General features: G+C 43.4%; 1 protein-coding gene and 1 long non-coding RNA gene across 2 annotated transcripts in view; one reads left to right on the top strand and one right to left on the bottom strand.

The window, feature by feature from the left end:
* LOC141505091 (uncharacterized) overlaps nt 1–6,629 on the bottom strand; it is a 44,514-nt gene extending 37,885 nt beyond the window's left edge. Inside the window, exon 1 of the long non-coding RNA XR_012473543.1 lies at nt 5,878–6,629. This is a non-coding gene — a long non-coding RNA (uncharacterized LOC141505091). The remainder of the gene's footprint in view (nt 1–5,877) is intronic.
* A 775-nt stretch (nt 6,630–7,404) lies between these two features.
* NRARP (NOTCH regulated ankyrin repeat protein) lies at nt 7,405–10,852 on the top strand. Its single transcript, XM_074210598.1, has one exon. The coding sequence runs from the start codon at nt 7,621–7,623 to the stop codon at nt 7,963–7,965; it is 345 nt and encodes a 114-aa protein (XP_074066699.1). The 5' UTR covers nt 7,405–7,620; the 3' UTR covers nt 7,966–10,852.
* The last annotated feature ends 13,180 nt before the right edge of the window (nt 10,853–24,032 follow it).

Below are 24,032 nucleotides of genomic sequence, written 5' to 3'. Positions count from 1 at the left end.
ATCAGATTACTCACTGTCATGGGCAGGGGGGGAGGGAAAAGAGGGAGGTAGAAAAATGTGGAACTCAAAAGCTTGCCAAAAAGATTAAGGTTGAAAACTATTTTTCCATGTAAATGAAAAAATAATAAAATAACATTCAAAAAATTGTTACAAAAAGAGACGAGGAAAGACTATATTTGAAATTAAATGTGATGTAAAACCATAAGATATTAATAATTTTTAAGTGAATAAAAACTACAGGAAGTAGAGAATAAATAACAATATTATAGATCCAGAAATTGTGAACACCATTGTAAATGACAACAGCAACACACGCAGACACAAACACAAACACAGACACACACACACACACACACACACACACACACACACACACATAGCCCTTGACCATATCATTAGAGAGAAGCAATCTGCAGGACACAAGGCATCTAACAAAGAGCAGAGAAACACATTGACTCTAAAAATAGGGTTACATAATGAAGAGGGAATACCTAAAAAGAGAAGCATACCAAAGACAAATACCAACAGATACAGAAGGAAGCAGCCTCAGGAAGCATTGAGTTCTTGCACTAGATAAGAATGCAATCTATGGATTCATTTAAGGATTTCCAGTAACCAGGAGTTAATGAATTTTTCCTTTGGCTCCCTTCAAGTTGTGCCTCTTCCACCATTGTACCCCTAAGTTTAAACCCTCCTCTTGGACTTTTTATTTATGTATTATGGAAGATATTCCTCAGATTTCTTAGGGATGTTCTGAACCAACTTATTACTATTCAGTAAATATCCTTTTTTATGTCTAGCTGACTGTCAATGGGAAGCATGCCAATGTTTTGTGATCTTAAAAAGTTATCATATGCATTTGACAACCTAAGATATTTCCTGGGTTATCCTGGGGATAAATCTGGATTCCTTCCTTAAGGAAGTCAAAGGTATTCAAAGCCTGGAAGGTTTTGGAAAGTTGAAAGGTTCTCCCATCTGTCCTCAGCAAGGCCAGTGCCTCCACATTCACCCATGGGCCCATCAAAGAATTAAACCAGATGATTTTCTCTTGTTCTCTCTCCCCTGGATATGTACTCAGTACCTTATCAGCACCCTTTAAACCCATGATCCTTTTCTGATTTTAAAGAAACCCCTAGACTCAACCTTTTAAGAACCAGAAACATAGTCCTTAATACACCAGTCAGACTCTAAGGACAGTTTCAGAGACTGGCAAGGGAGTCTGTGAACTTGCATAACACAATTGAGGTCTTAGACAATTCAGTCCTCTTCCACCCATGCTAGTAGCCATTTGACTACACTGCCTTCTTTTAGCCCTCATTTTTCAGTTGGACTGGTTGGGGATTCATTCTCTGGGACCTCATGAGTCCTATGGGATTCAAGAGGGCTAATGGAGATTGTCCTAGGTTGTTTGAATGACAATTCATCCTCCTGGTATTAGCAGGCAATTCCAGGAGAAGGCATCTGGGTCACTCAGGGGAGGAGCCCAAGCCTGGGCTGTTTCTTGCCAGCTCCTCCATCATCATAAAATGATGCAAGCAGGAAACTGTGACAACTTGAAAGTCACATCCACCAAGTCAATGCAGCTGATTTCAATGTCCGGCAGCCCCTGCCAGAACAGCCTGCAGGCCCTGCTGCTTGCACTACCAACCTGTGGCTTCCAAGAGGAAGAATTCTTTACTGACAGAAGCATTTCCTACTAGATTTGATGAAGGTTACCCTTTCCCTCTCATCTCAGACTCAAAGAATGCAAATGCATTCTGTGGTGGGGAAGTTCAAGTCCTAGTTTTGACACTGACTCATTGTGTTAGCTTGAACATTTTCACCTTCCTGGGTCTCAGTGTTCTCATCTATGAAATGAGACAACCAGAATAAAAATAAAATATAAATCTCGAAAGGTTTTTACTTCAAAAAGTCCTGTGATCTCACAGGTTTGGAAATATTCTATACACTACCAATCCTCCTCCTACCCTCTCTTTTTGCTCTCTGTCTCTGTCTGTCCACACACACACACACACACACACAAAACACAGACCTTTGGTAGGCACTTTCATAGCTCATCTGGCTGCTAACTTTCTGGAGAGCAGTCTCTCCATTCTTTATGGAGGCTTGTCCTCAGATACACTGTCCCAGTCTACTGAAGAACCAATACAGAAAGTCCTTCCAGCCTGGTAGGGGCTGCCAGATGTTGTATTATGCAGATAGAGCCTTTAAATGGTCATGCTCACATTCATATCATGGAGACCCATCAGAGAAGGTAGAGACACAAAACTTGTGTGAGCAATAATTCACAAAACACATTCTGCCAAAAAAGCAATAAAAACACAACTGTGCCTTGCTTAGAAGAACACTTTGTAGCTCCTTTAGTATAACCAAAGTGTCAGTTGTTGGCTACTGTTTCAACCACTAGGTGTTGCTTGAGCTGCCCTTGGGGCCATTGTGGTCCCTGGGCTAGTAACAAAGATTAGAGAATAAGATTAGAAACTATTAGGATGGGGTGGCTAGGTGGTGTAGTGGATAAAGCACTGGCCCTGGGTTCAAATCCGATCTCAGACACTTAATAATTACCTAGCTGTGTGACCTTGGGCAAGCCACTTAACCCCATTGCCCTGCAAAAACCTAAAAAAAAAAAAAACTATTAGGAGGAGGTTAGTCCTGGCCAAATACAGATAGGAGCTTCAGTGACTTGATAGAGGTGATTTTCAAGCTAAAGGTTAAGAAGGGGAATTTTCCTTTGTAGTCGCTATTATTGGACTTCAAGGTAATCCAATCACTCGTCCTGGGAGGGGGAACTAATTAGAAGGAAAATTCTGCTCATTTGAAAAGACAGCTTTACTTGTCCATGAGCATGAAGAGCTCAGTGGTCAGGACTAAATTTGAAAGTCTTTATTCCTGCTGGGTTCCCTGGTCACTTTCAGTCAAGTTTCCCTATGAGTTTAGAAAACCTCAGTCACGACTTCTTCATTTGATTCTCACAGACTTTCCCAGATTAACCACTAGTTAGTTAATGGGGTGGAGCCAGGTCTGGAAGCTACGACTCAAAGGCTTATTATATTTCACCAGGAAGAGTACAAGATAGAAGAAAAAACCCTTTCCCTCATTGTATAGGACAGGCCATTTCTCAGTACTTCCAAACCACCCTAACTGGGGAAGGGGAAGGAAGGAAGGGAGAGAGATACAGAGACACAGAGACACAGAGATCTTGGTCAAGACTCCATGCTGAGTAGTCAGGAAAGAACCCCACTCCTGCTCCCTATTTCTCTGAAGTTTGTAGAGAGCAATCATTGTTAAGTGCACAGTAAAATTCATTCAGCATCCCACTACCTTCTACCCCAAAGTCTGTATCACAAACATTCAGATACAGCAGAGACAGGATATTCCTGTCTGATCTACCAAATCATTTTGGGACTCCTTCTCCTGTCAGCTACTGACTTCCCCCACCATCCCTGGTATTCAGTGGGGACATAAGAACTAGATTTAATTAAAAGGATGCTGGAGATCATTTAGTTCTAATTCAACCATCTCATTTTACAGATGAAGAAACTGAGTCCCAATGAGATTAGTGATTTTTGCTAATGGTCACACAAACTTGCTCCAGATTAATTTCTTTTTACTTTGCCTCACAAGAATTTATTCAACCCTAAGTACCTAAGCCTGTGCTGGGGGAGGAGCAGGATACAAGAGAGCTCTCCAAGCAGATTTTCTGCTATCAAAGTAGCAATAGAGGCTGATCCTTGACCCCCTTCCCCAGCTATAATTTGAGCAACAGGCATCCTTCTCCCTTAGTCAAATGACCAACTTCCCCAATAGTGGATGGAAAAAGCCAGAAAACTACATGGGAGCTATCAGTAGCAGTAGCAGTATGTTATCACCTTCTTGGCCATGATCTGCTATATCATTTCCATCATGGTTCCCCAAAGTCCATTTAGCTCCAGCACTCTCAGATTAATTAGGAAGTCATGTGAAGTGTGGACTCCCCTCAAACATTTCATCTATTCTGACACTTCTCTCCTGATGCAATTTGGTATTTCTTCTTTTATATCCTTTATTTTATATTCCTACTTCTTTATAGTTACAAATTTGGCCACTAGAAGTCTTGAATTCTGTTCCCAGATCTATTACAGACTCAGCTGAATTCACCCTAGACAAGTCTTGACATTTCTCAATTTCCTTTTCTGTAAAATGAAGTTGATTTTCATTTAAATGGGGTTATTCCAACTTTACTCTCCTCGCATTTTGAATGTAAATTAAATAAAAGATGGAACATTTCTTAGAAAAGAATGCTAAAAATTCAGATTCATAAGATCTCAGACGTAGAGCTGGAAAGATCTCCAGAGCCATCTAGGCCCCACCTCTCATTTTATAGATTAGGGGAAACTGAGACCTGGGGAAGTTAATTGACTGGCCAATTACACTAATGGTACAAAATTAATGTAAGAGGTAGAATTATTCTTATTTTAAGGGTATACTTTGGAATAGACATTGGTCCCAGACAGCTTTCCCCAATGTTTGTTCTAAAGAAAGGGGGCCCTCAAATGAAGTCTGAATTATTTAATTGGGACATGGACAGTACTAAACAGAAGTACTAGTTAAAGTTATCTAGCAGACAACACTTGGAAGTCTCCCTGTATATACTTGTGAGTCACTCAGTAAACGAGAAAAGAATGAATGAATGCAATCCAATATGAGACAGTGTAGTCCAGTGAAAATGATGCTGGAGTCATGACCTAGGTTTATAGCTATACTGTGATTGTATGATTCTGGACAAGTCATTTATCCTTTATCAGCCTCAGTTTCCCCATCTGTACAATGAGAGGGTTGGATTAAATCAACCTTTCCCATTCTAAATGTCCCTTTCCCATTCTAAAGTGACATTTTTAAAGGGTTTTTTTGCAAGGCAAATGGGGTTAAGTGGCTTGCCCAAGGCCACACAGCAAAGTAATTTTTTTTAGGTTTTTTTGCAAGGCAAATGGAGTTAAGTGGCTTGCCCAAAGCCACACAGCTAGGTAATTATTAAGTGTCTGAGCTCAGATTTGAACCCGGGTACTCCTGACTCCAGGGCCGGTGCTTTATAAACTCCGCCGCCTAGCCGCCCCCCCTTTCCCATTCTAAATGTATGAAGCTATTCTTTTGCTTGATAATATACCTTGCAGCATAGCCTACACTAATGTATCCTAGTGTAAAATCCAGAGAAAACCTCCTTGGTTTTTGCAAATCAGTTGTATGTATGTATCCCATATCAGAGAAGATGGTGGCAGATTGAGATCCAGGGTCAGTATTCAGACTAGCTTTTAAATCATCTTCTCTAGGGATTCTAATTTATATAACACCTCAGCCAGGAGGACACATTGGATTTTAGACCTACACTCAGAGTTAAATTAGGACGCAGTTGAAGGAAGCTAGTGATGATTGAGCCCTGAGCCAAAAACCAGGCTACTTCCTTTCCCAGATCTTCTGAGAGCTGGCTTCAGGATCCAACCAAAAATTTTCACTTTCCTAAAGTTCCTATCCTCTGCAAGGAGGATCCCTCCATTGTGTAAATTGTTGTCTTAACAAACCCACAGGGGACTTGAGAGGTACCTTGTTAAGATGAATTCCAGGACTGGCTTCAAAGTGAACACAAGTTACAACTTGTCAGACAATTAAGGGACTGCATCTTACTCTGTAAACTCTGAGAAATTATTCCTTTTTAATTTCCAGCGACCACAGAACAAGCTATAAACTGTAAAAACCTAATGAGAAAATTTGACAGGTAATGTCTCCTCCTGCAAACATGTTTTAATAGGTTGACTGTTATGTTGGTCAGTTAAAAAAAACTGTTTAGAAAATGAGTCATTTTAGAATCCTATCTCACCGGAAAGTTTCTTCCCCTGGACTTACCTTGAGAAAGCAATTTCAACAATCAGAGAAGTGGATGATGCTTTTAGCTCTGGTGGGAATGGGTTCAGTTTTCATTTGGACAAAGAAGCCTCTGGGCTTTAACATTCAAGGACCTAAGTAAGACTAGAGGTTCACTTTTTTGCAAGCTTTAATCTCCAACTTCCTGTAATTAATTGGGAGTCCGTAGAGAAAAGGACCAGACTGATGATTTCATGGGTCCAGAGAATTCCTATCAGCTGAAGGTAGGATAAAAATCTTCCCTACGACTGAGAGGTCTTAAAAGAGTAGCCTTGAATCAAGGCTGTAGAGTCAGGGTCACAAAGTCACGGGGCCTCAAAGCCAAGACTCGAACCCAGGTGCTTACTGGCTCTCTGTCCACTGTGCCAGGCTACTGCGGGGTTGGGCATATCGGAACTCTACCCGCTCTGGATACTTTCACACATGCCTACTTGCTCAGACTAAGTCAGTTAGCTCGTGACTCCTTGCCCGGCCAAGCGGGTGCTACTCGTCCACGAAGCCAGCCTTCCCGGCCTGTCCTGCATGTCTCCCTCGGGCCCTATTCTCACTGAATCCTGCAGGAGCGGGTGGGTTGGGCTTCTTCCCTTCAACCCTTTGTGCCACCACGAATCTGCCGGGCCGCGGCGTCCGCAGACACCAACCGAGCTCGTCCGCATGTCAGGTGAGGGGCCGGGACGTGGCTTCTTGCGGCGGCTGGGCGCGGAGGCAGCTGCGCGGTGGCCGGAGGCCCGCACCTGGAGGACGTGAGCGGCCGGCGCGCGCCGCCCCGGAGATGCCTCCGGCGCCCGGGCCCGGCCGCCGCCCGCTCGCTGGCGCCCTCTGCCGTCAGCCAGCAAAGCAAGGCGACCCCCGAGGGCTCCCCCGCAGCGCCCGGACCCCGTCCCTCGGCGCCCGGGGACCCGACACCCCGGGGGGCTGGGCAGCGGCCAGCCGTCCGGCCGATTCCAGCCCGGGGGGTCGCGGTCCCTGGGGTCTCCGCTCCCGGCCCCGCCCCGCCCCCCCCCCCCATCCGCGCTTTGGTTCCGTCCTTCCCCGCCAGCCGCCAGTCTGGGGGGCGACCCCGCCCCGCTCCCGCCCCCACGTGGGCCGCGGCCCAATGAGCAGCCGGGCCCGGGCCGGGCGGCGGCGTCACGGGGGCCCCATTGTTATGCAAATATAAGCGGCCTAAAAGGCGCCGAGGCCGCGTCTCCGCGAGCCAGCCGAGCGGAGGCCGCGTGGGGCTGTGCAGGGATCCGGCCCGACGGGACATGCGGCCCGCGCAGGGCTAAGGAGGCGCCCGCCCGCCCGCAGCCCGGCCCCGCTGCTCTGCCCGCGGCAGCCCCCCCCCCCGCTCGGCCCCCGGCGCGGCTGGATGCGGCGGCGGGGCCCCGCGGCGGCAGGAGGCGGCTTCCCCCCGGGCGCGAGCCGGCCGGGAGCCCGGCCCCCGCCCCCCAGCGCAGGGGCCCGGGCAGCGCCGGCCGGTGCCGGGGGCCCGTGGCCGGGGCGCCAGCGCTGAGCGGCCGGGCCCTTCCATGCGCCCCGGCGTCCCGCGGAGGAGCCAGGGCCCGAAGCCGAAGCCCTCGAGCGGCGGGGCCGCCGCCCGCCGGCCCGGCCGGAGCAGCCGCGGGGTCCGGGAGGCAGCGCCCGGCCCTGGAGACGCGCTGGGGCGGCGCCCCGCCGGCGCGCCCCGGAGCTGAGGAGGGCCCCGCCGCGGCCGCCGCGGGCCCCCGGGCCCGGCCCGACAGCATGAGCCAGGCGGAGCTGTCCACCTGCTCGGCCCCGCAGAGCCAGCGCATCTTCCAGGAGGCCGTGCGCAAGGGCAACACCAAGGAGCTGCAGTCGCTGCTGCAGAACATGACGAACTGCGAGTTCAACGTCAACTCCTTCGGGCCCGAGGGCCAGACGGCGCTGCACCAGTCCGTCATCGACGGCAACCTGGAGCTGGTCAAGCTGCTGGTCAAGTTCGGCGCCGACATCCGCCTGGCCAACCGCGACGGCTGGAGCGCGCTGCACATCGCCGCCTTCGGGGGTCACCAGGACATCGTGCTATACCTCATCACCAAGGCCAAGTACTCGGCCAGCGGCCGGTGATGGCCGGCGCCGCCCGCCGGGGGCCGGGGCCCGGGCGGCCGCGTCCGTTCAAGCCCCCCGGGGTCCGGGTCGCGGGGCACGAGTGTTCGGTGCGTGCGTGTGTGAGTGTGTGTGCGCGCGGGCGTGACTGTGTGTGCGCGCCAGAGACACGGGGGAGGGGGGAGGGAGTTCTTTATTTTGTAAAAAAAAAAACAAAATCCTAATATTTTCATTTTAAAACATCAAAAGCTGCTTGGACTCCTTTTTCTTCCCTCCCAAGACTCCCCCCCGTGACCCCCCCCGCGGTCACGCCCGGAGCCCCCTCCCCGGCGGGCGTCTGGGCTTGTTCTACTGTAAAATTGCTGCCATCTACCTCGGCTGTGCTAGCACAGGAGTGTTTGCCGTTTCAGTTAGAAATCCGGTCAGATGCTTTAAAGACGGACCCCCTCGGCCCGCCGCCGCCGCCGCCCCTCTCCAGCCCGGCGGGGCCGCCCCGGCCCGCCGGCCCCGGGCGCCTCGTCCTCCTTCTAAAGCATTCTGGCGCACAGACTGGTCCCATTTCCACACTGAACCCTGCCTACTCGCTGTTATCCGGGTTTCGGTTTTTTTTTTTCCTTAAAAAAAATGTCAAAGAGAAACACCAATCCTTCCCCAGGACCTGCGGCCAAGACGGGGCTCTGCATCCCTCGCTGACGTCCGCGGGGCGGGGTGCTTCCACCTGGAAGATTGTTTTTCCCACGGTTTAAAACTTGAGACCAAGAACCTTCCCCGGATTGTAGCGTGTCCGGAGGCCGGGGCTCCCTCCATCAGCCCTGGGCATCCGCACCTCCGGCGTCTGGAGCTAACTTGGAGGGGCGGGGAGAGCTGGGCGTTATTTTGGGGGGAGGGTCTCCAATCCAGCCCCCCCCCTTCCCCTTCTCCCCGTGCACCTGAATTTAGCAAGAAGTCACAGAAGCGATGTCAGGACCTCCTTTAAAAAAAAGTGTATTCCTAGGGGGGGAAAATCCGATAGGGTCTAGCGAGTCCTGGACTGAATTCCGGGCCGGGCCGGGGGAAGGGGCCTGGAAAGAAGCGGGCCCGGGAGACTGGCGCCCCCTGCCGGCCACGCTCGCAGACAGCCTGGAAACCCCGAGCCAAGGAATGGGTTTCTCCACCTGGGGACTTGGGATCGATCGCTCCTCTTCGACCTGAAACAGGAGGAAAGAAGAAACCACCTTCCGTCGCTTTGGGAAAGTGGCCTGCACGTCCAATTGGCAATGCTGCTCTTAACTGCCCTGGCACAAGGACAGCGGGGAGGCAGAAATTCAACCTGGGGCCCCCTGCCCTGTGTTGTGTGTGTGTGCGCGTGTGTGCGAGTGTGTGTTCACCCCGAGTGTCTGCACTAAGAGAAGAGATAGATCACTGCCATCTCCTTGCTATATAGCCTTTTCTTTCTCTCCCCCCCCCCCACTCCTCCTTTGGCCCTAACCATGACGATTAAAGGAACAAAATAGTTATGTACTGGGGGTTGGGGGGGAGGTGTTAAAATTGTTATAAACTATTTATCTTGTATGTTGAATATTTGTGGGTGAGGTTTGTGAGCCTGGTTTTTTTTGTTTGGAAATATTGTGAGTGGTCAATGTGGTTTGTGGGAAAAATATGCATTTTTTTTCTAGTCTTAAACTAAAAACTTGAGTCTGCCGGTTTTTCTCATTGCACTGAACACTGCTTTGGCTAATGGCTTTCACGGGCAGTTTTCTCTTTGGAAAACTTTGGCTGTAATGAAAAAAGCTCCAGGTTTTAAAAAAAAAAAACCTTTGGAAAGCATCTCTCATTTAATGCTGTACTTTTACCGGAACTTTTTTTTTTGGTTTGCAAATTTTCTGTGTGAGCAATGGAGATGATTCCAGCATATTGGTGCTTCTCCTTTGTAGTGATGAGGGGGGAACAATACCTTTTCTAGTGAGTTTTATTATAGTTACCAGATGGTTGCACATTTTAAAAGATAAATGAATTTGCCACAATTAAATGTCATAACATTTATGACATAATATAAAATATTAACATATATTAAGCCAAGTTCTAGATGATTTTTTAAAAAAGAAATCTTGGTTATAAACCCAGTTCTTAAGGGAGTTGTGTCCAGTGTTGTGAAGACAACATGTTAACCCATATTTATATTTTTATAAAATACCTATAAGACTGTGAATCTCTTGTGTTAATTGCTGAGTGAGTTTTAAGAAAAGTATTGTTCCTCTTCAGCCTCCTGGAGCTTTGTAGACCTGATTAGAAATGGAAAATTAGACCTTGGGAAGGGGGGGAGGGGGGTTGCTCTGAAAATGTGTGAGCTGATGTATTTTTTTGCATCACTTCTGTCCTGAAAAGCTGCTGCCCTTCCTAGTCCCTATAGTTTCAATTTTCTATGCAACCCCACACCCCATATTGTTTTGATTCTGAGAAATAAAAGGGATGGTGAATAATTCAAATTTAAATGAGATTTCCCCTTTATTTGGCGTATAGTGCTGCTTGACCCTTCATGCCAAAATGAGGGGTTAGAAGAGAAGAGACAGGTGGAGGGAGGCTTTTGTGTGTGTGCATGACTGGTCATCTTTGGCAGTCATCCCTGGTGATTTTATTTTGGAAGAAGATAATGTCAGTGAGTTAAGCAGACATTGAAAGCTGATGCACAGATTGCTCCAGAAAGGAGTTTTTCTGTAGATTTTTTTTCTCTAGATGCAAATACCTTTTTAATTATGTTAATTAATGTTAAGAATTTTAGGCTTATATTGAAGCTGTATATGGGTCACTATATGATCATTTCTAACTGGATGAAGTCTGTACAGCACAGCATCTTCCTGAGTGTATGATATAGACTGGTAGTCCCAGAGTGAAAAATTTATAAATAAATTTTTCATTGATCTTTTTATAAAAAAAAAAGTTTGGCCTTTGTTTTTGGGTGTCATCTTTCTCCCCCAACATTGTCTGATTTTAAACCTTAAAATGGGAGGGAGAGGGAGGGGAGGGACATTGGAATTACAAACAACAAAGGTGCCATTTCCAAATATTAGATTATTTGAAGTTCATTACTTTTGAGCACCATAAGTAAATTTTTATATAACATTTACATATTGAAAAATATATGCATATGTAAATATATACCTATCGGTATATATATATTTAAAGAGGAACCAAATGAGCCTGACATCCAGGGTAACTTGCTAAACACAAAGAACTCAATAAGAGTTTCCAAATACCTTGAAAAGTCTTAGGGTTAAGTCCATGTTTTTAGCTATCTTTTTCAGTTTGTACCACAAGGCAGATAACTATACTTATTATTTATTCTGCTATAACTTCTGCCCTTTAAAAATCCCCTGGGCAAGCTTGGTTTGTTAAGAGGTGACTTACAGCAAACATATATTACTTCACTTTTCTTTGGGTTCTACACATTCTTAAAATCTTCAACCCAAAACTTAAAGCTATATTACCCTATAGTTCACTGCATACCACCAAGCTCAGTGACCTCAAGAGGAAAAAAAGTAAGCAGTGTACACTTGTATAGAGGAAGTACATAAAAGGAGGAGGGGGGAGATTTGTGTTTTAATTTAAAAAAAAACAGTAAAAGGCTTAGACTCTGCTGAAATGAAGAGTTTTAGCTAGTCCTGTAAGACCCCAAACATCTGGGAAATTGTCTGCATACTGAAGACAGTCACACTCAGTTATAGTTGAACCAAGAAGATACCCAGCCACAAACTGAATTTCAAGAATCTACCATCAAAATGATTTTAAAATTGATCACAGCAGCTCTGGTTCTGTGGAGTGAATAACAGGAAGTCAACATGGTCTCAGACCAGTGAGAGGACTATTTACATGAACCTATGGTTACCCCACAGTAAACTTAGGTTGGGATCCTCTGCCAAAGAGTGCCTTTCCTGGGTGCCCTGGGAACAAGCTGAACATGTAAATCTGAAACAGGACTCCAAGAGAGGACTTGGCCTTAATCCTACAACACCTTATATTTATAAATATCCCATCCCTGGAGCTTACCTAGATAAAAAAGACTTCGCCAGGAAACAATAGTTCCAAGCTCAGGTACTAGGACCAGTTTAAAGAAACAGTTTAGTTTTTCTGAGTAATTTACTTATTCTGTTATCACTTTAAAAGGTTTTGTATTATTCGATGCTCTGATAAACCTATAATTTGTCAGTTTGTTTTCAAAAGTTCCTAAGCTGCTCTTTACAACTAGAATCCCCATCTTTTTACTGAGAGCTAGAATTTAATAATATTTCCAGTTTCTGTCAGTCACAATTGCACTTCTTGTGCTATTCCTTTTTTTTTAGGATTTTGCAAGGCAAATGGGGTTAAGTGGCTTGCCCAAGGCCACACAGCTAAGTAATTATTAAGTGTCTGAGACTGGATTTGAACCCAGGTACTCCTGACTTCAAGGCTGGTGCTTTATCCACTATGCCACCTAGCCACTCCATTCTTGTGCTATTCTTTTAGAATCATGTGTAAAATGTTTTATCCTTTCATATGGTGTACTTTCTTTGTGTGCTTTTGGGCTATTTTCATCACACCTCCCTGTGAGGATACAAGAAACATGGGAGGTCAAACTGAGGAGTGGGAAAAAAATTGGAGGACTAGGGTATAGATCTGGGCCACTTTCTGTGTGGCCTTGGCAGACACACTTCACATTTCTGAACATCAACTTCTTCATCTATAAAATGAAGATGTTGGACTAAATGGAAGTATAGGCAAAGTAATTGCTTTCATCCTAATTTTTTTTTCTTTTTTTAGTTCTTTCATCTTCTGGTATTGAGTGAGCCCTGACTTCCTCCTAGTTACACTTCATTCCTCATTCCACTTTTCAATGTAGGCTTTGGCTTTCATCATCGATACTCTTTACATGCTATGAATCAAGGGAGAGTGAGAATGCTCCTTTATCCCCATTCCTTCCAGACTCAAATTTACTAGCTCAGCAATCTATCCTCCTTTGAGGGTTATTCAATCCAAAATTAGCATCCTTTTAAAAATCCCTTAGGTAAAGTTGGTTTGTGGTGAGCTGCCCCCAAGGAACTTACATTCTAAAAGGGGGAGACAATATGCAAACAAATACGTACAAAACAAGATATATACAGGATAAATAGGAAATGATTAGCAGGACACTGGTATTTAAAATATTTGGTATAAATGATAGGATTTAAGTAAGACTTGAAGGAAGTCAGTAGGTAGAGCTGAGGAGGGAGAGTATTCCAGTGTTTGAGGACAGCTTGAGAAAATGACTGGAGTGAAGAGATAAGAGTATCTTGTTCATGGAACAGCTGGGAGATCTGTGTCACTAGATTAGAGTATCTATTGGGAAGTAAGATGTAAGAAGATGGGAAAGGTAGGAGAGGGCTAGATTATGCTCTGCCAAGCAGAGCATTTTGTATTTGATCCTGGAGGCTATAGGGAGCCCCTGGAGTTTGTTGCATAAGGGTTGGACATAATTGGACATGTTTTAGGAAAATCACTTTGTGGATAATTAAATAGAGGATTCAGTGGAATGGGGAAAGACTTGAGGCAGAAGATCTACCAGCAGGCTATTATAAATAGTGCAGGCATGAGGTGATAACAGCCTACATTAGAGTGGTGGTACTATCAAGAGAGAGAATGGGTTTTATTAGAGAGATGCCAGAGATGATGAAATAAACAGACTTTGACAACAAATTGGATATGGGGTGTAGGGGATAGGGAGTAATTCCAGGATGACTCTTAGGTTATGAGTCAGAGGGTTTGGAAGATGGTGTTACCTTCTATAGTAATAGAGAAGGTAAGAAGGGGAGGATTTAGGAGGACAGATAGTGAGATCTGAGATCTGTTTTGGATTTGTAGAGTTTAAGATGAATATCCAATTTGAGATGCTTGAAAGGCAGTTGGAGATGAGAGATTGTAGGTGAGAACTTGGGATAGAATGATGATCCCTAAATAGGTAGATGAGAACCCTAAATAAAGCAGTATAGAGGAAGAGAGCCCAGGACAGAACTCTGAGGGACACTTAGGGCTGGAGAACATGAGATGAAAGAACATCCAGCAAGGGAAACAGAGAAGGACCAATCAATCAGACAAGTAAGAGGAGAACCAGGAGAGAGTGGTGTACCAAAAACCTAGAGAGAAGAGAGTATAAACTAGGAGAGAGTGATAGACACAGAGTTCCTGAGTAATTGATAACAAATTTATTAATTAGGCTAGTTAACAATGGATAAACTGATGATCGTGGTTTCTCTCACTAACCAAAGACCCCCAGTGGAGACCCTGAAAGCCTTAAATAACCCTTCTAAAAGGAATTTCTCTGACAAGTGAAAATCACCCCTGATTGGAGAACATTTTAAAAAGTTTTCTGCTGAGAATGTGACTTGATCAAGAACCTCAGCAGCCTTTTGTAATCTGGGCAGGAAAATCCATTTCCATTCCTCTGGCTGGTTTTCTCCTTCATGAACTGGGTCACCCTAAACTCTAATGGAGGGGAATAAGGATAGGGATTCCTTCCCTCAGGGCAAAATTGATTAGCATGTTCCTGAAGCAAAATGGATAGAGTCAGGAAGACCTAAGTTCAAATCCAGCCTCAAACACTGTGTGACCTTTGGTAAGTCACCTATTCCTGATTATCTTGCATCCAGTGCTATCTCCAGTCTTCCTGATTCATATCTGACCACTACACTCAGATGATTCTGGAGGAGAAAGTGAAGTTGGTGACTCAGTACGTGAACTCCCTCACTCAAATTCAATTCATTTGCTTGTCCTGGCATCCCCTCCTGATGTCATGGTCTTCTTCAAAAACAAAGAATAGGGGAGGCTAGGTGGCACAGTGGATAAAGCACTGGCCCTGGAGTCAGGAGTACCTGGGTTCAAATCTGGTCTCAGACACTTAATAATTACCTAGCTGTGTGGCCTTGGCCAAGCCACTTAACCCCGTTTGCCTTGCAAAAAAAACCTTAAAAAACAAAGAAAAAACAAAGCATAAACATCATCAGAGGTAATCTCATCAATTAGTCAAGTCGTGGACTGACCTTTTAAAGGGTCTGGGCCTTGAGAGAAAATGGAGGGATCAAAGCTTCATTTCCAATTTAATAATTAGTTATGAATACAATAGCATTATAGCAATTTGTCTCAAAGGCTACAGAGAGATCAAAGAGCAGTTTTCATGGAAGAGGCTGGAAGCTGTATCATAGAGGGTTGAGAAGAGAGTGAGAGCAGAGAAAGTAGAGTCACCTATTGAAGACGACTGTTAAAGGAGTTTGGAAGAGATGGAGGTTGATAATTAGTGAAGTTGGAAAGAAATTTTTCAGGTTGGGGGAGACATGGGCATTTTTGTAGGCAATAGAGAGTGAACTAGTAAAGACCAAAAATAAGTGAAAGAGGAGGCCACTAGGTGGTGTGATGGATAGAGCATCAACCCTGGAGTCTGAAGAATCTGAGTTCAATTTGACATCAGATATTTGATACTTAATAGCAGTGTGATCCGGGCAAGTCATTTAACCCCATTGCCTTACAAAAAAACTAAAAAAAATAATAATAAGTGAAAGAAGAGGAAATCTTTTTGAAGGAGATGGGATGGAATGAAATCCCTTAAAGAGTAGGAGGGTTAACCTTGGTAAGGAGTAAGACTACTTACTCATCATGAAGGAGGAAATAATGGGCAGAAGGCATCTGAGTGATAGGAAAAGAGGAAGAAGGGAATATTCTTTGACCATTTGTCAATTCAGGAAATGGCTTGATTTTTCAAAAATTTGACTCAGTTCTCTGTTTATTTTAGAAATGAGTCCTTTGTCAGAAATACTAGTTGCAAATCCTCACTGATTCAACCATCTTTTCTAATTATTCTCCTATACCCCTTCTCCCCTTCTTCAGTAAACTTCTTGAGAAAGTTGTCACTAGCTGTTTTCACTTCCTTTACATAAAGTCATTTTTAAACACTCTACAATCTGGTTTCTGATTTCATTATTCAAATGAAACTTTTCTCTCCAAAGTTATCATGGATCTCTTAACTGCCAATCTAATGGTCTTTGCTCAGTCTTCATTGTTTTTTTTTTACTTTTCTGCAACTTTTAATATTCTTATCACCTTTTCCTTCTAACTACCCTTTTCTTTCCTAGGTTCTCTTCTGATTTTCCTTCCTCCTCAGGATCTTTTGCTGATCAGCCTTATGTTAAGTCACAACCACTAACTATGAATGTCCTTCAGGGCTCTCAATCCTGGACCTTCCCTTCATCCTTTATTTTTTTTAACCAATCAACATTTATTTTGAGGTTTTTTGAGTTTTACAATTTTCCCCCTATTATTGCTTCCCTCTCCCCCCCACAGAAGGTAGTCTGTTAGTCTTTACATTGTTTCCATTGTAAATATTGATCTAAGTTGAATGTGATGAGAGAAATCATATCCTTAAAGAAGAAAAATAAAGTATAAGAAATAGTAAAATCACATAATCAGATAACAGGTTTTCTTCCCGAAATTGAAGGTAATAGTCTTTGGTCTTTGAACTGTTCAAACTCCACATTTCTTTCTCTGGATACAGAAGGTATTCTCCATCACAGATAGCTCAAAATTCTCCTTCACTGTTGCACTGATGGAATGAGCAAGTCCATCAAAGTCTTTCATCACCCCCATGTTGCTGTTAGGGTGAACAATGTTTTTCTGGTTCTGCTCATCTCACTCAGCATCAGTTCGTGCAAATCCTTCCAGGCTGCCCTGAATTCCCATCCCTCCTGGTTTCTAATAGAACACTAGTGTTCCATCACATACATATGCCACAGTTTGTTAAGCCATTCCCCAGTTGCAGGGCATTCACTTAACTTCCGATTCTTTGCCACTACAAACAGGGCTGCTATGAATATTCTTGTACAAGTTATGTTTTTACCATTTTTCATCATCTCTTCAGGGTATAGACCCATTTATGGTATTGCTTGATCAAAGGGTATGCACATTTCTGTGCCCTTTGGGAATAATTCCAAGTTGTTCTCCAGAAAAGTTTGGATTTCCAGATTTCCCACATCCCTTCCAACACTGATCACTTTCCTTTCTGATCATATTGGTCAGTCCGGGAGGTGTGAGGTGGTACCTCAGAGATGCTTTAATTTGCATTTCTCTAATAAGTAGTGATTTAGAGCAATTTTTCATATGACTATGGATTGCTTTGATTTCCTCAGCTGTAAATTACCTTTGCATATCCTTTGACCATTTGTCAATGGGGGGAATAACTTGTTTTTTAAAATATTTGACTCAGTTCTCTGAATATTTTAGAAATGAGTCCTTTGTCAGAAATACTAGCTATAAAAATTGTTTCCCAACTTAGTACATTTCTTTTCAGCCTGGTTATAGTGGTTTTGTCTGTGCAGAAGCTTTTTAATTTAATGTAATCGAAATTACCTAGTTTGTTTTTAATAATGTTCTCCATCTCTTCCTTGGTCATAAACTGCTTTCCTTTCCATAGATCTAACAGGTAAACTATTCCTTGATCTCCTGGTTTGCTTATAATATTGTTTTTTATGTCTAAATCTTGTATCCATTTTGATCTTATCTTGGTATAAGGTGTGAGGTGTTGGTCTAATCCAAATTTCTTCCATACTAACTTCCAATTTTCCCAATAGTTTTTATCAAAGAGAGTTTTTATCCCAATGCCTGAACTCTTTGGGTTTATCAAACAGCAGATTACTGTAATCATTTCCTGCTATTGCACCTAGTCTATTCCACTGATCCACTACTCTATTTCTTAGTCAATACCAGATAGTTTTGATGACAAATGCTTAATAATATAATTTTAGATCTGGTAGGGCTAAGCCATCTTCTTTTGCACTTTTTTTCATTGAGTCCCTAGAAATTCTTGACTTTATATTTCTGCATATGAATTTACTTATAACTTTTTCTAACTCATTAAAGTAACTTTTTTGGAATTTTGATTGGTAGGGTCTCCACCCTTTATTTCATCTCAATAGCTCCTGGGGTTCAGTGATTATCTTTCTGAAGATGATTGCTAACTCTCTTTCTAAGTCTTGGTCTTTTTCCTGTGCTAGAGACTTTCATCACCAAATGCTTCTTGGGCATCTCAAATCATAAGCATCTCAAACTTGACATGTTCAAAACAAAATATTATCTTTTCCACAAACTCTCTCTCTTCTCAACTTTTGTTTTTTGTTTTTTGTTTTTTTGGTTTTGTTTTTAGGTTTTGTCAAGGCAATGGAGTTAAGTGGCTTGCCCAAGGCCACACAGCTAGGTAGTTATTAAGTGTCTGGGGTCACTTTTGAATTTAGGTCCTCCTAACTCCAGGGCCAGTGCTCCACTGTACCACCTAGCAGCCCTTCTTCTCAACTTTAATGTAGTGTTGAGGCTACCACCATTCTCTCTGTCACCCAGATTTGTAGTCTAGGTGTCACTCGACTCCTTATTCACATTCATTCCACATATTCAATACACTGTTTAATCTTATTGATACTACCTTTTACAAAAGCTCTCACTGATGTTCTTTCTACTTGCTCAGCCCTACCTTAAACAGGCGGTGCTCATTTCCTACCTTGACTATTAGAGTAGCCTTGTAATTGATAGCCTTGCCTCTAAGTCTTTCCCTATTTTAATCACTGCTGTACTAGACAGCCAGAGTGATTTTCCTAAAGTGGAGTAATGATGTCACTCCACTACTTAATAAACTCTACTAGCTTTCTATTACCTAAATGGTGCAGTAGTTGTGGGACCCTGAGCAAATCACTTAACTTTTGCCTCAGTTTCCTCATCTATTATGAGCTGGAGAAAGAAATGGCAACCATTCCAGTATCTTTACCAAGAAAATCTCAAATGGGGTCACAAAGTCTTGGGCATGATTGAAGAACAACAAATTGGAATTGAAAACCCTTCATAATCTGAACCCTTCCTTTCTTTCCAATCTTCTTACACTTTACTCCATATCCAGAACTTTGATATCTAATTTCACTGGCCTATGTGTGAATCATTTACATATGGTCCTCAGTCTTCTCCCTCTGTGTTTTTCCCCTGGTTGTGTCCTAGATCTAGAATACTTTGTTCTTCATTTCTATCTTTTAGCTTTTCTGGATTCCTTCAAGATTCAAATCAATTCTCACTTTTGCAGAAAGTTTTTCTTACCCCATGTCCCACAATGCTTTCCTACCTAGATTACCTTCCATTGACTATGTGTGGAATGTTGTTCAGTTGTTTTTCAGTTATGATCACTCTTTGTGACTCCATTTGGGGTTTTCTTGGCAAAGATACTGAACTAGTTTGCCATTTCCTTGTCCAGCTCATTTTACAGATGAAGCCAACAAGGTTAAGTGACTTGTCTAGGATCATAGAGCTAGTGTCTGTGGTCACATTTGAACTCGGAAAGATAAGTCTTCCTAACTCTAGGCCTGACCCTCCATCCACTGCACCATCTGGCTGCTTGCATGTATATATTACATATAGATACAGATATAGTTATATATATATATCATAAATATATAATTATGCACATATTTTCTCTCCCATTAGAATGAAAGCTCCTTGAGGTCAATGAACAGTATTTTTTCTTTTATGAGTGACCAACTGACATTAGAGGAAGCATGATGTCATAGATGGGGCTTCTGGATCTAAATTCAGGGAGACCTGGGCTCAAATTCTACTCTTAGACAATTACAAGCTATGTGACCCTGGGCAACTATTCAGTGACTCAGTTCTCTCATCTTTGAAAGAAAGGGGTTCGACTCAGTCGCCTCTATAACATCTTCTGGTTTTAAATCTATATCCTATGATCTTTTTTAACCTTGAAGATATTCAATGAGCATTATTCCACACTATCCATTCCAGGATAGACAAAGTCAGAATTTTTGTCTGGAAAGGAAAAAAAAAATTAAGCAAAACATACAAAAATAGATCATTTAACACTTGCATTCCCCATAGAACTTTTCTGGATGATTCTAGAGTTTAACTACTATATAAAAATATACTTATTTTTAAAGAGAAAATGGCCTCACTTAGGTCAGACTATCCCTTAAATGGAATTTTAAAAGTGATCATATCTAAAGATGTCATTATCTCAAGTGCCATAGGCAGTGAATACAGGACAAAGATCTGGATTCAAGGACACAGGTGATCTCAGAGTATTTAGAGCTAGAAAGGAACTAACCTTAGGATCATCTAGGCCAGTCCTTTTATCACCCTACACAGGAGAAAATAAAGACTCAAAAAGATTAAGTGACTTGTCCCAGAGCACACAAGTAGTAGGTGGTAGTCAGAATTCATACCCTGGTTCTCTGACCCCAAAGCTGGAACTCCATCTAGTTCTTTCCACACAAGTTCTTTGTTTGTTTGTTTGTTTTTAGGTTTTTGCAAGGCAGTGGGGTTAAGTGGCTTGCCCAAGGCCACACAGCTAGGTAATTATTAAGTGTGTGAGGTCAAATTTGAACTCAGGTCCTCCTAACTCCAGGGCCAGTGCTCCATCCACCTAGCTGCCTAGCTGCCCTTCTCCACACTAGTTTGGCCATGGTTCTGTCACTACCTGGATCTATGTATGACCAGAGGCAAAGCATTTCCTATCTTGGATTCTCTTTCTTCATCTGTAAAATGAGGGGACTAATCTCAATGGTCAAGTCATAGGTATCTTCTACCATTAAAATCCTGGCTTACCTAATATTTTTCATCCTGCCTCAGTTGCCCCTCATAAATGACAATCAAAGAAGCTGAGGTGGGATAAAAGATGTTGAGTAGCATGTAGTACAGTAATTTGATTTCAATCATTTCTAGGACAAATTCAAGTTCTATGTTTCCCTTACATCTATCCTATTTTGGAGAGTTTCTATTGAGAAAGTCTCATTTTAGCAAGGCAATGAGATCCCACTGCCCAAGTCCCTCACTCAACACCTCAGAAAGGAGAAAGGATCTGGCAGATGGACTTCTACTGGGGGTCTACACCAAGTCATTTTATCTCAAAACAATAGACTTATTTGCATCTCCTTTAATTAAATTTTCTTTTCTGAAAGACACATTTGACTGAGAAAGCCTTTGTACCTCTCGAGGGGGTGGAATAAAGATTTTTTTTTCTTCTTGTGGTGTGCAGGGGTGGGGGAAGAGACTGTCCTCAGCATTTTCCTATTAATGGAAAAATGTTGGAAACTAGCTTTTGAAGTGGAGAAGTCTCTTCCCTGATGCTTTTGTTTTAAATGATAAAAGGCAGTGTTTTTATGCTTGTAGGTGAAAGTTTTGAGTTTGAAAGATTCACTTTTTTTGTTTTCATGCAGATACAGATAGTTAAGAATGATTTCCCCTTCTAGGAAGAATAATCACACTACCCTAAACACATATTTTAGAATTGTTCTTGCTTTCCTTTCATAATCCTACATCTGAACAAAAAACAAAACAAATTCTTAATAGTGTGTGAATTCTATTTATTTCCAAAGAACTACCAGACTCTCCAGATATCCTCATTCAAATATATATATCTCCTTCGGAAAACAGGAAATGCTGGCAGCCAGAAGGGGTCACCTTGGAAGCTGCTGGGGTAGCATTCTGCCCTGAGTGACAGAGATCAGCTAACCATGACAGGAGTAACAGCCACAGCAGGTGATGCAGACTCAGGGCTTCTACTGAAGCCCTAGAGCCACCAGAGCTCTTGACACACAAACTTCCCTTTGTAAGGAGCACTTTTTCTGCACAGTCTGGTCAAGGAAAGAAAGACATGGTCTATCAGTAGGAGAAAACCGTAGCATCATAATTGATTGACTGACAGTACTGGGTGTGGTTACTATGTTCATCTTCTCTTAGAGGATGGGTGTGATTACATGTATGTCTTGGATTCTGAGTGTGTGCAGTTGTGCATGGAAGGAATGCATATGTGAGCATATGGAAGAGGAAAGGGTAAGGGTAGTTACTCTTGTTTCTCTAGATTTAGCAGGGGAGAAGTGCAGGATTTGAGTCAGGCCGCCTGCATTAAAATCCTAATTCTTCTTTTGAATACCTTTGGAAAAAGTAGCTTAATCTCTCTATGCCTCAGTTTCTTCATCTGTTAAATGATAGCGTTGGACTAGATTTCCTGAACAATACTTTCCAGGTCCATATCTTTGACTCTTTGTTCAAAGGACAGATTAATGACAATTATCCAACAAGATGGTACCAAACCTCTCTATTTCCCCCATCCAGTTAACAGAGATGGGGGTCATTTGGGTTGAGAAGATAATTTTTAAAAAATATTATGTAGCTAAAAATATCCTATGACCAAAGTCAGGATGAAAATGTGGAAGTTGAGTCTTTATTCCATTTTATCTTTGTTCTGATCATTGTCCCTTCACTTGTTCCAAAATTCTCTTGGCCTTTTACCTTAAGAACTCATCTGCTAAAGAAAGCAGATTCCAAATATTTGATGTGTAACCTTCTTTCTTCCTGTGTAACCTCGAGCAACTAACTTAACTTCCCTGAGTCTCAATTTTTTTTTTAATCTGTAAAATGAGAAGGTTGAATTAGATTGCCTCTGAAGTCCTTTTCAGTTCTGGAAATATAGTAATATAACATAAATGGCAGCAGGAGGCAGAAAACCTTGACTTTATAGCGTTGGGAGTTTTGGAGGGGACGGGAAGGATACACACTTTAGGGGACTAAAGGTTGAAAGAAAACTAGCCTAGAAAAGATGGGAGGAATCTGAAGGGCTTATGGGTGGGGTCAAAGAAAGAAGGACCAATGATAAAAAAGGGTGGAGCCATCTGTGAAATTCCCCCGGATAGTGGAGGTGCAAGCGGTAAGTGAATCAAAATATTCATATCGAAAAGGTAAGATTGGTGCAAGATGGGCGGAGTGCAGGACTACAGACGCTGGGAAGGTTGAGCCATGAATCTTACCTGGCCCAGCTTATTCTTTTCTCACTGGAACTCAGTGTTATTTTTACAATAAAGTGCACTAGGTTTGGTTGCTGTGAAGTCCCTCCCAGGATAACTCTCTCGAATCAGTAACACCCTGTTACTACGCTTACCTGGGCCTCGGTATCCTACCTCCCCCTTAGAGTTTCCGGCCCACCCTGCCCCAATGGGCCCTACCAAATGCAGAGCTACTAAGATTGCCTTCAGGCCCCTCCCCCTCCCCATTCACCTCCCCCCCCTTTCAAACTCCCCAATTCAGTCTCCTCATTCTTTCTTCTTTCTCCTTTTTCCTTTAAAGCTATTTTTTCCCTATTCATTCCCAGGGGCCTCTGCCCTTTTTTCCTTGACTGGTCCCCTCTCGGGAAGCAGCTGCTATGCTAATGAACCCAGAGGAGAAAGAGAAGGAGCCAGGAGAGAAAGGCCAGAGCTCTCCAAATGCTGAATAAGTCCCCATGGAGGGAGGAGGCGGCCCTCTCTGACAAAGGGGGTCTCCAGCCCGGGCCCCTCCCTTTTCCCCCCAACACCAGCACCCTTTCACATTCAAATCCATTAAACAGGGCTATTCAAAGCCTCAAAGAAAATAGCTGCAAGTCTCCAACCCAAATAGGCAATAGACCAGCATCCAGTCTTCCCCCCCTGCCCTGGACCCTCCTGCTGGAATGTATAAACAGGTCCCAAGCAAGAGGGGCTTGGGGGTGGGGTACGGACAGGCAGAAGGAAGAGTTCTGCTCCATCTCACCTGAACTTCCCATTTAAACGAAATTTTTTCCTCACTATCCCCTCCTCCAGTTCCATCCCCAACCCATCCTTCTCAGGTTAAGGGACTTTGGGGGAAGAGAATAAAAGTTGTGGTTTGAGTTACCTAAATGTTGACTTGGGAAAGGAGAGGTAGTCTATAGGAGAAAACTAAGGCGGTTCTTAGCTAGGACTCCTGGTGGGAGGTGGCCCCCATTGGGACAAGAGAAAATTTAGATTTTATCGGGTGCAGGAATGGGGATATGTTGCAAGGAGGTGGTGCCATGGATGCGCAGACAGACCAGTTGAGGAAGGGGGGCAGGGAGGTGGTGGAGAAAGACTGAGCAAAGGGTCTTAAAAGATGCAGATGTTTAAACCTCTGGCTCCTGAAACAGCAAGTTCCTAAGCTCCACTTGCAGCCCCCAAACTCAAGTTCAAGGTGAAGAGATTGCCTGGTGGTCAGTGGAGATGTCCTGCTAGAGCTAAAATTACCCAGAGAACAGAAAGATC

Source organism: Macrotis lagotis, chromosome 1 (genome assembly GCF_037893015.1).
Source record: "Macrotis lagotis isolate mMagLag1 chromosome 1, bilby.v1.9.chrom.fasta, whole genome shotgun sequence".
In the NCBI taxonomy this organism is placed as follows: domain Eukaryota; kingdom Metazoa; phylum Chordata; class Mammalia; order Peramelemorphia; family Peramelidae; genus Macrotis; species Macrotis lagotis.
The sequence above is the reverse complement of the archived record's forward strand: the minus strand, read 5'-3'. Positions and strand labels throughout refer to the sequence as shown.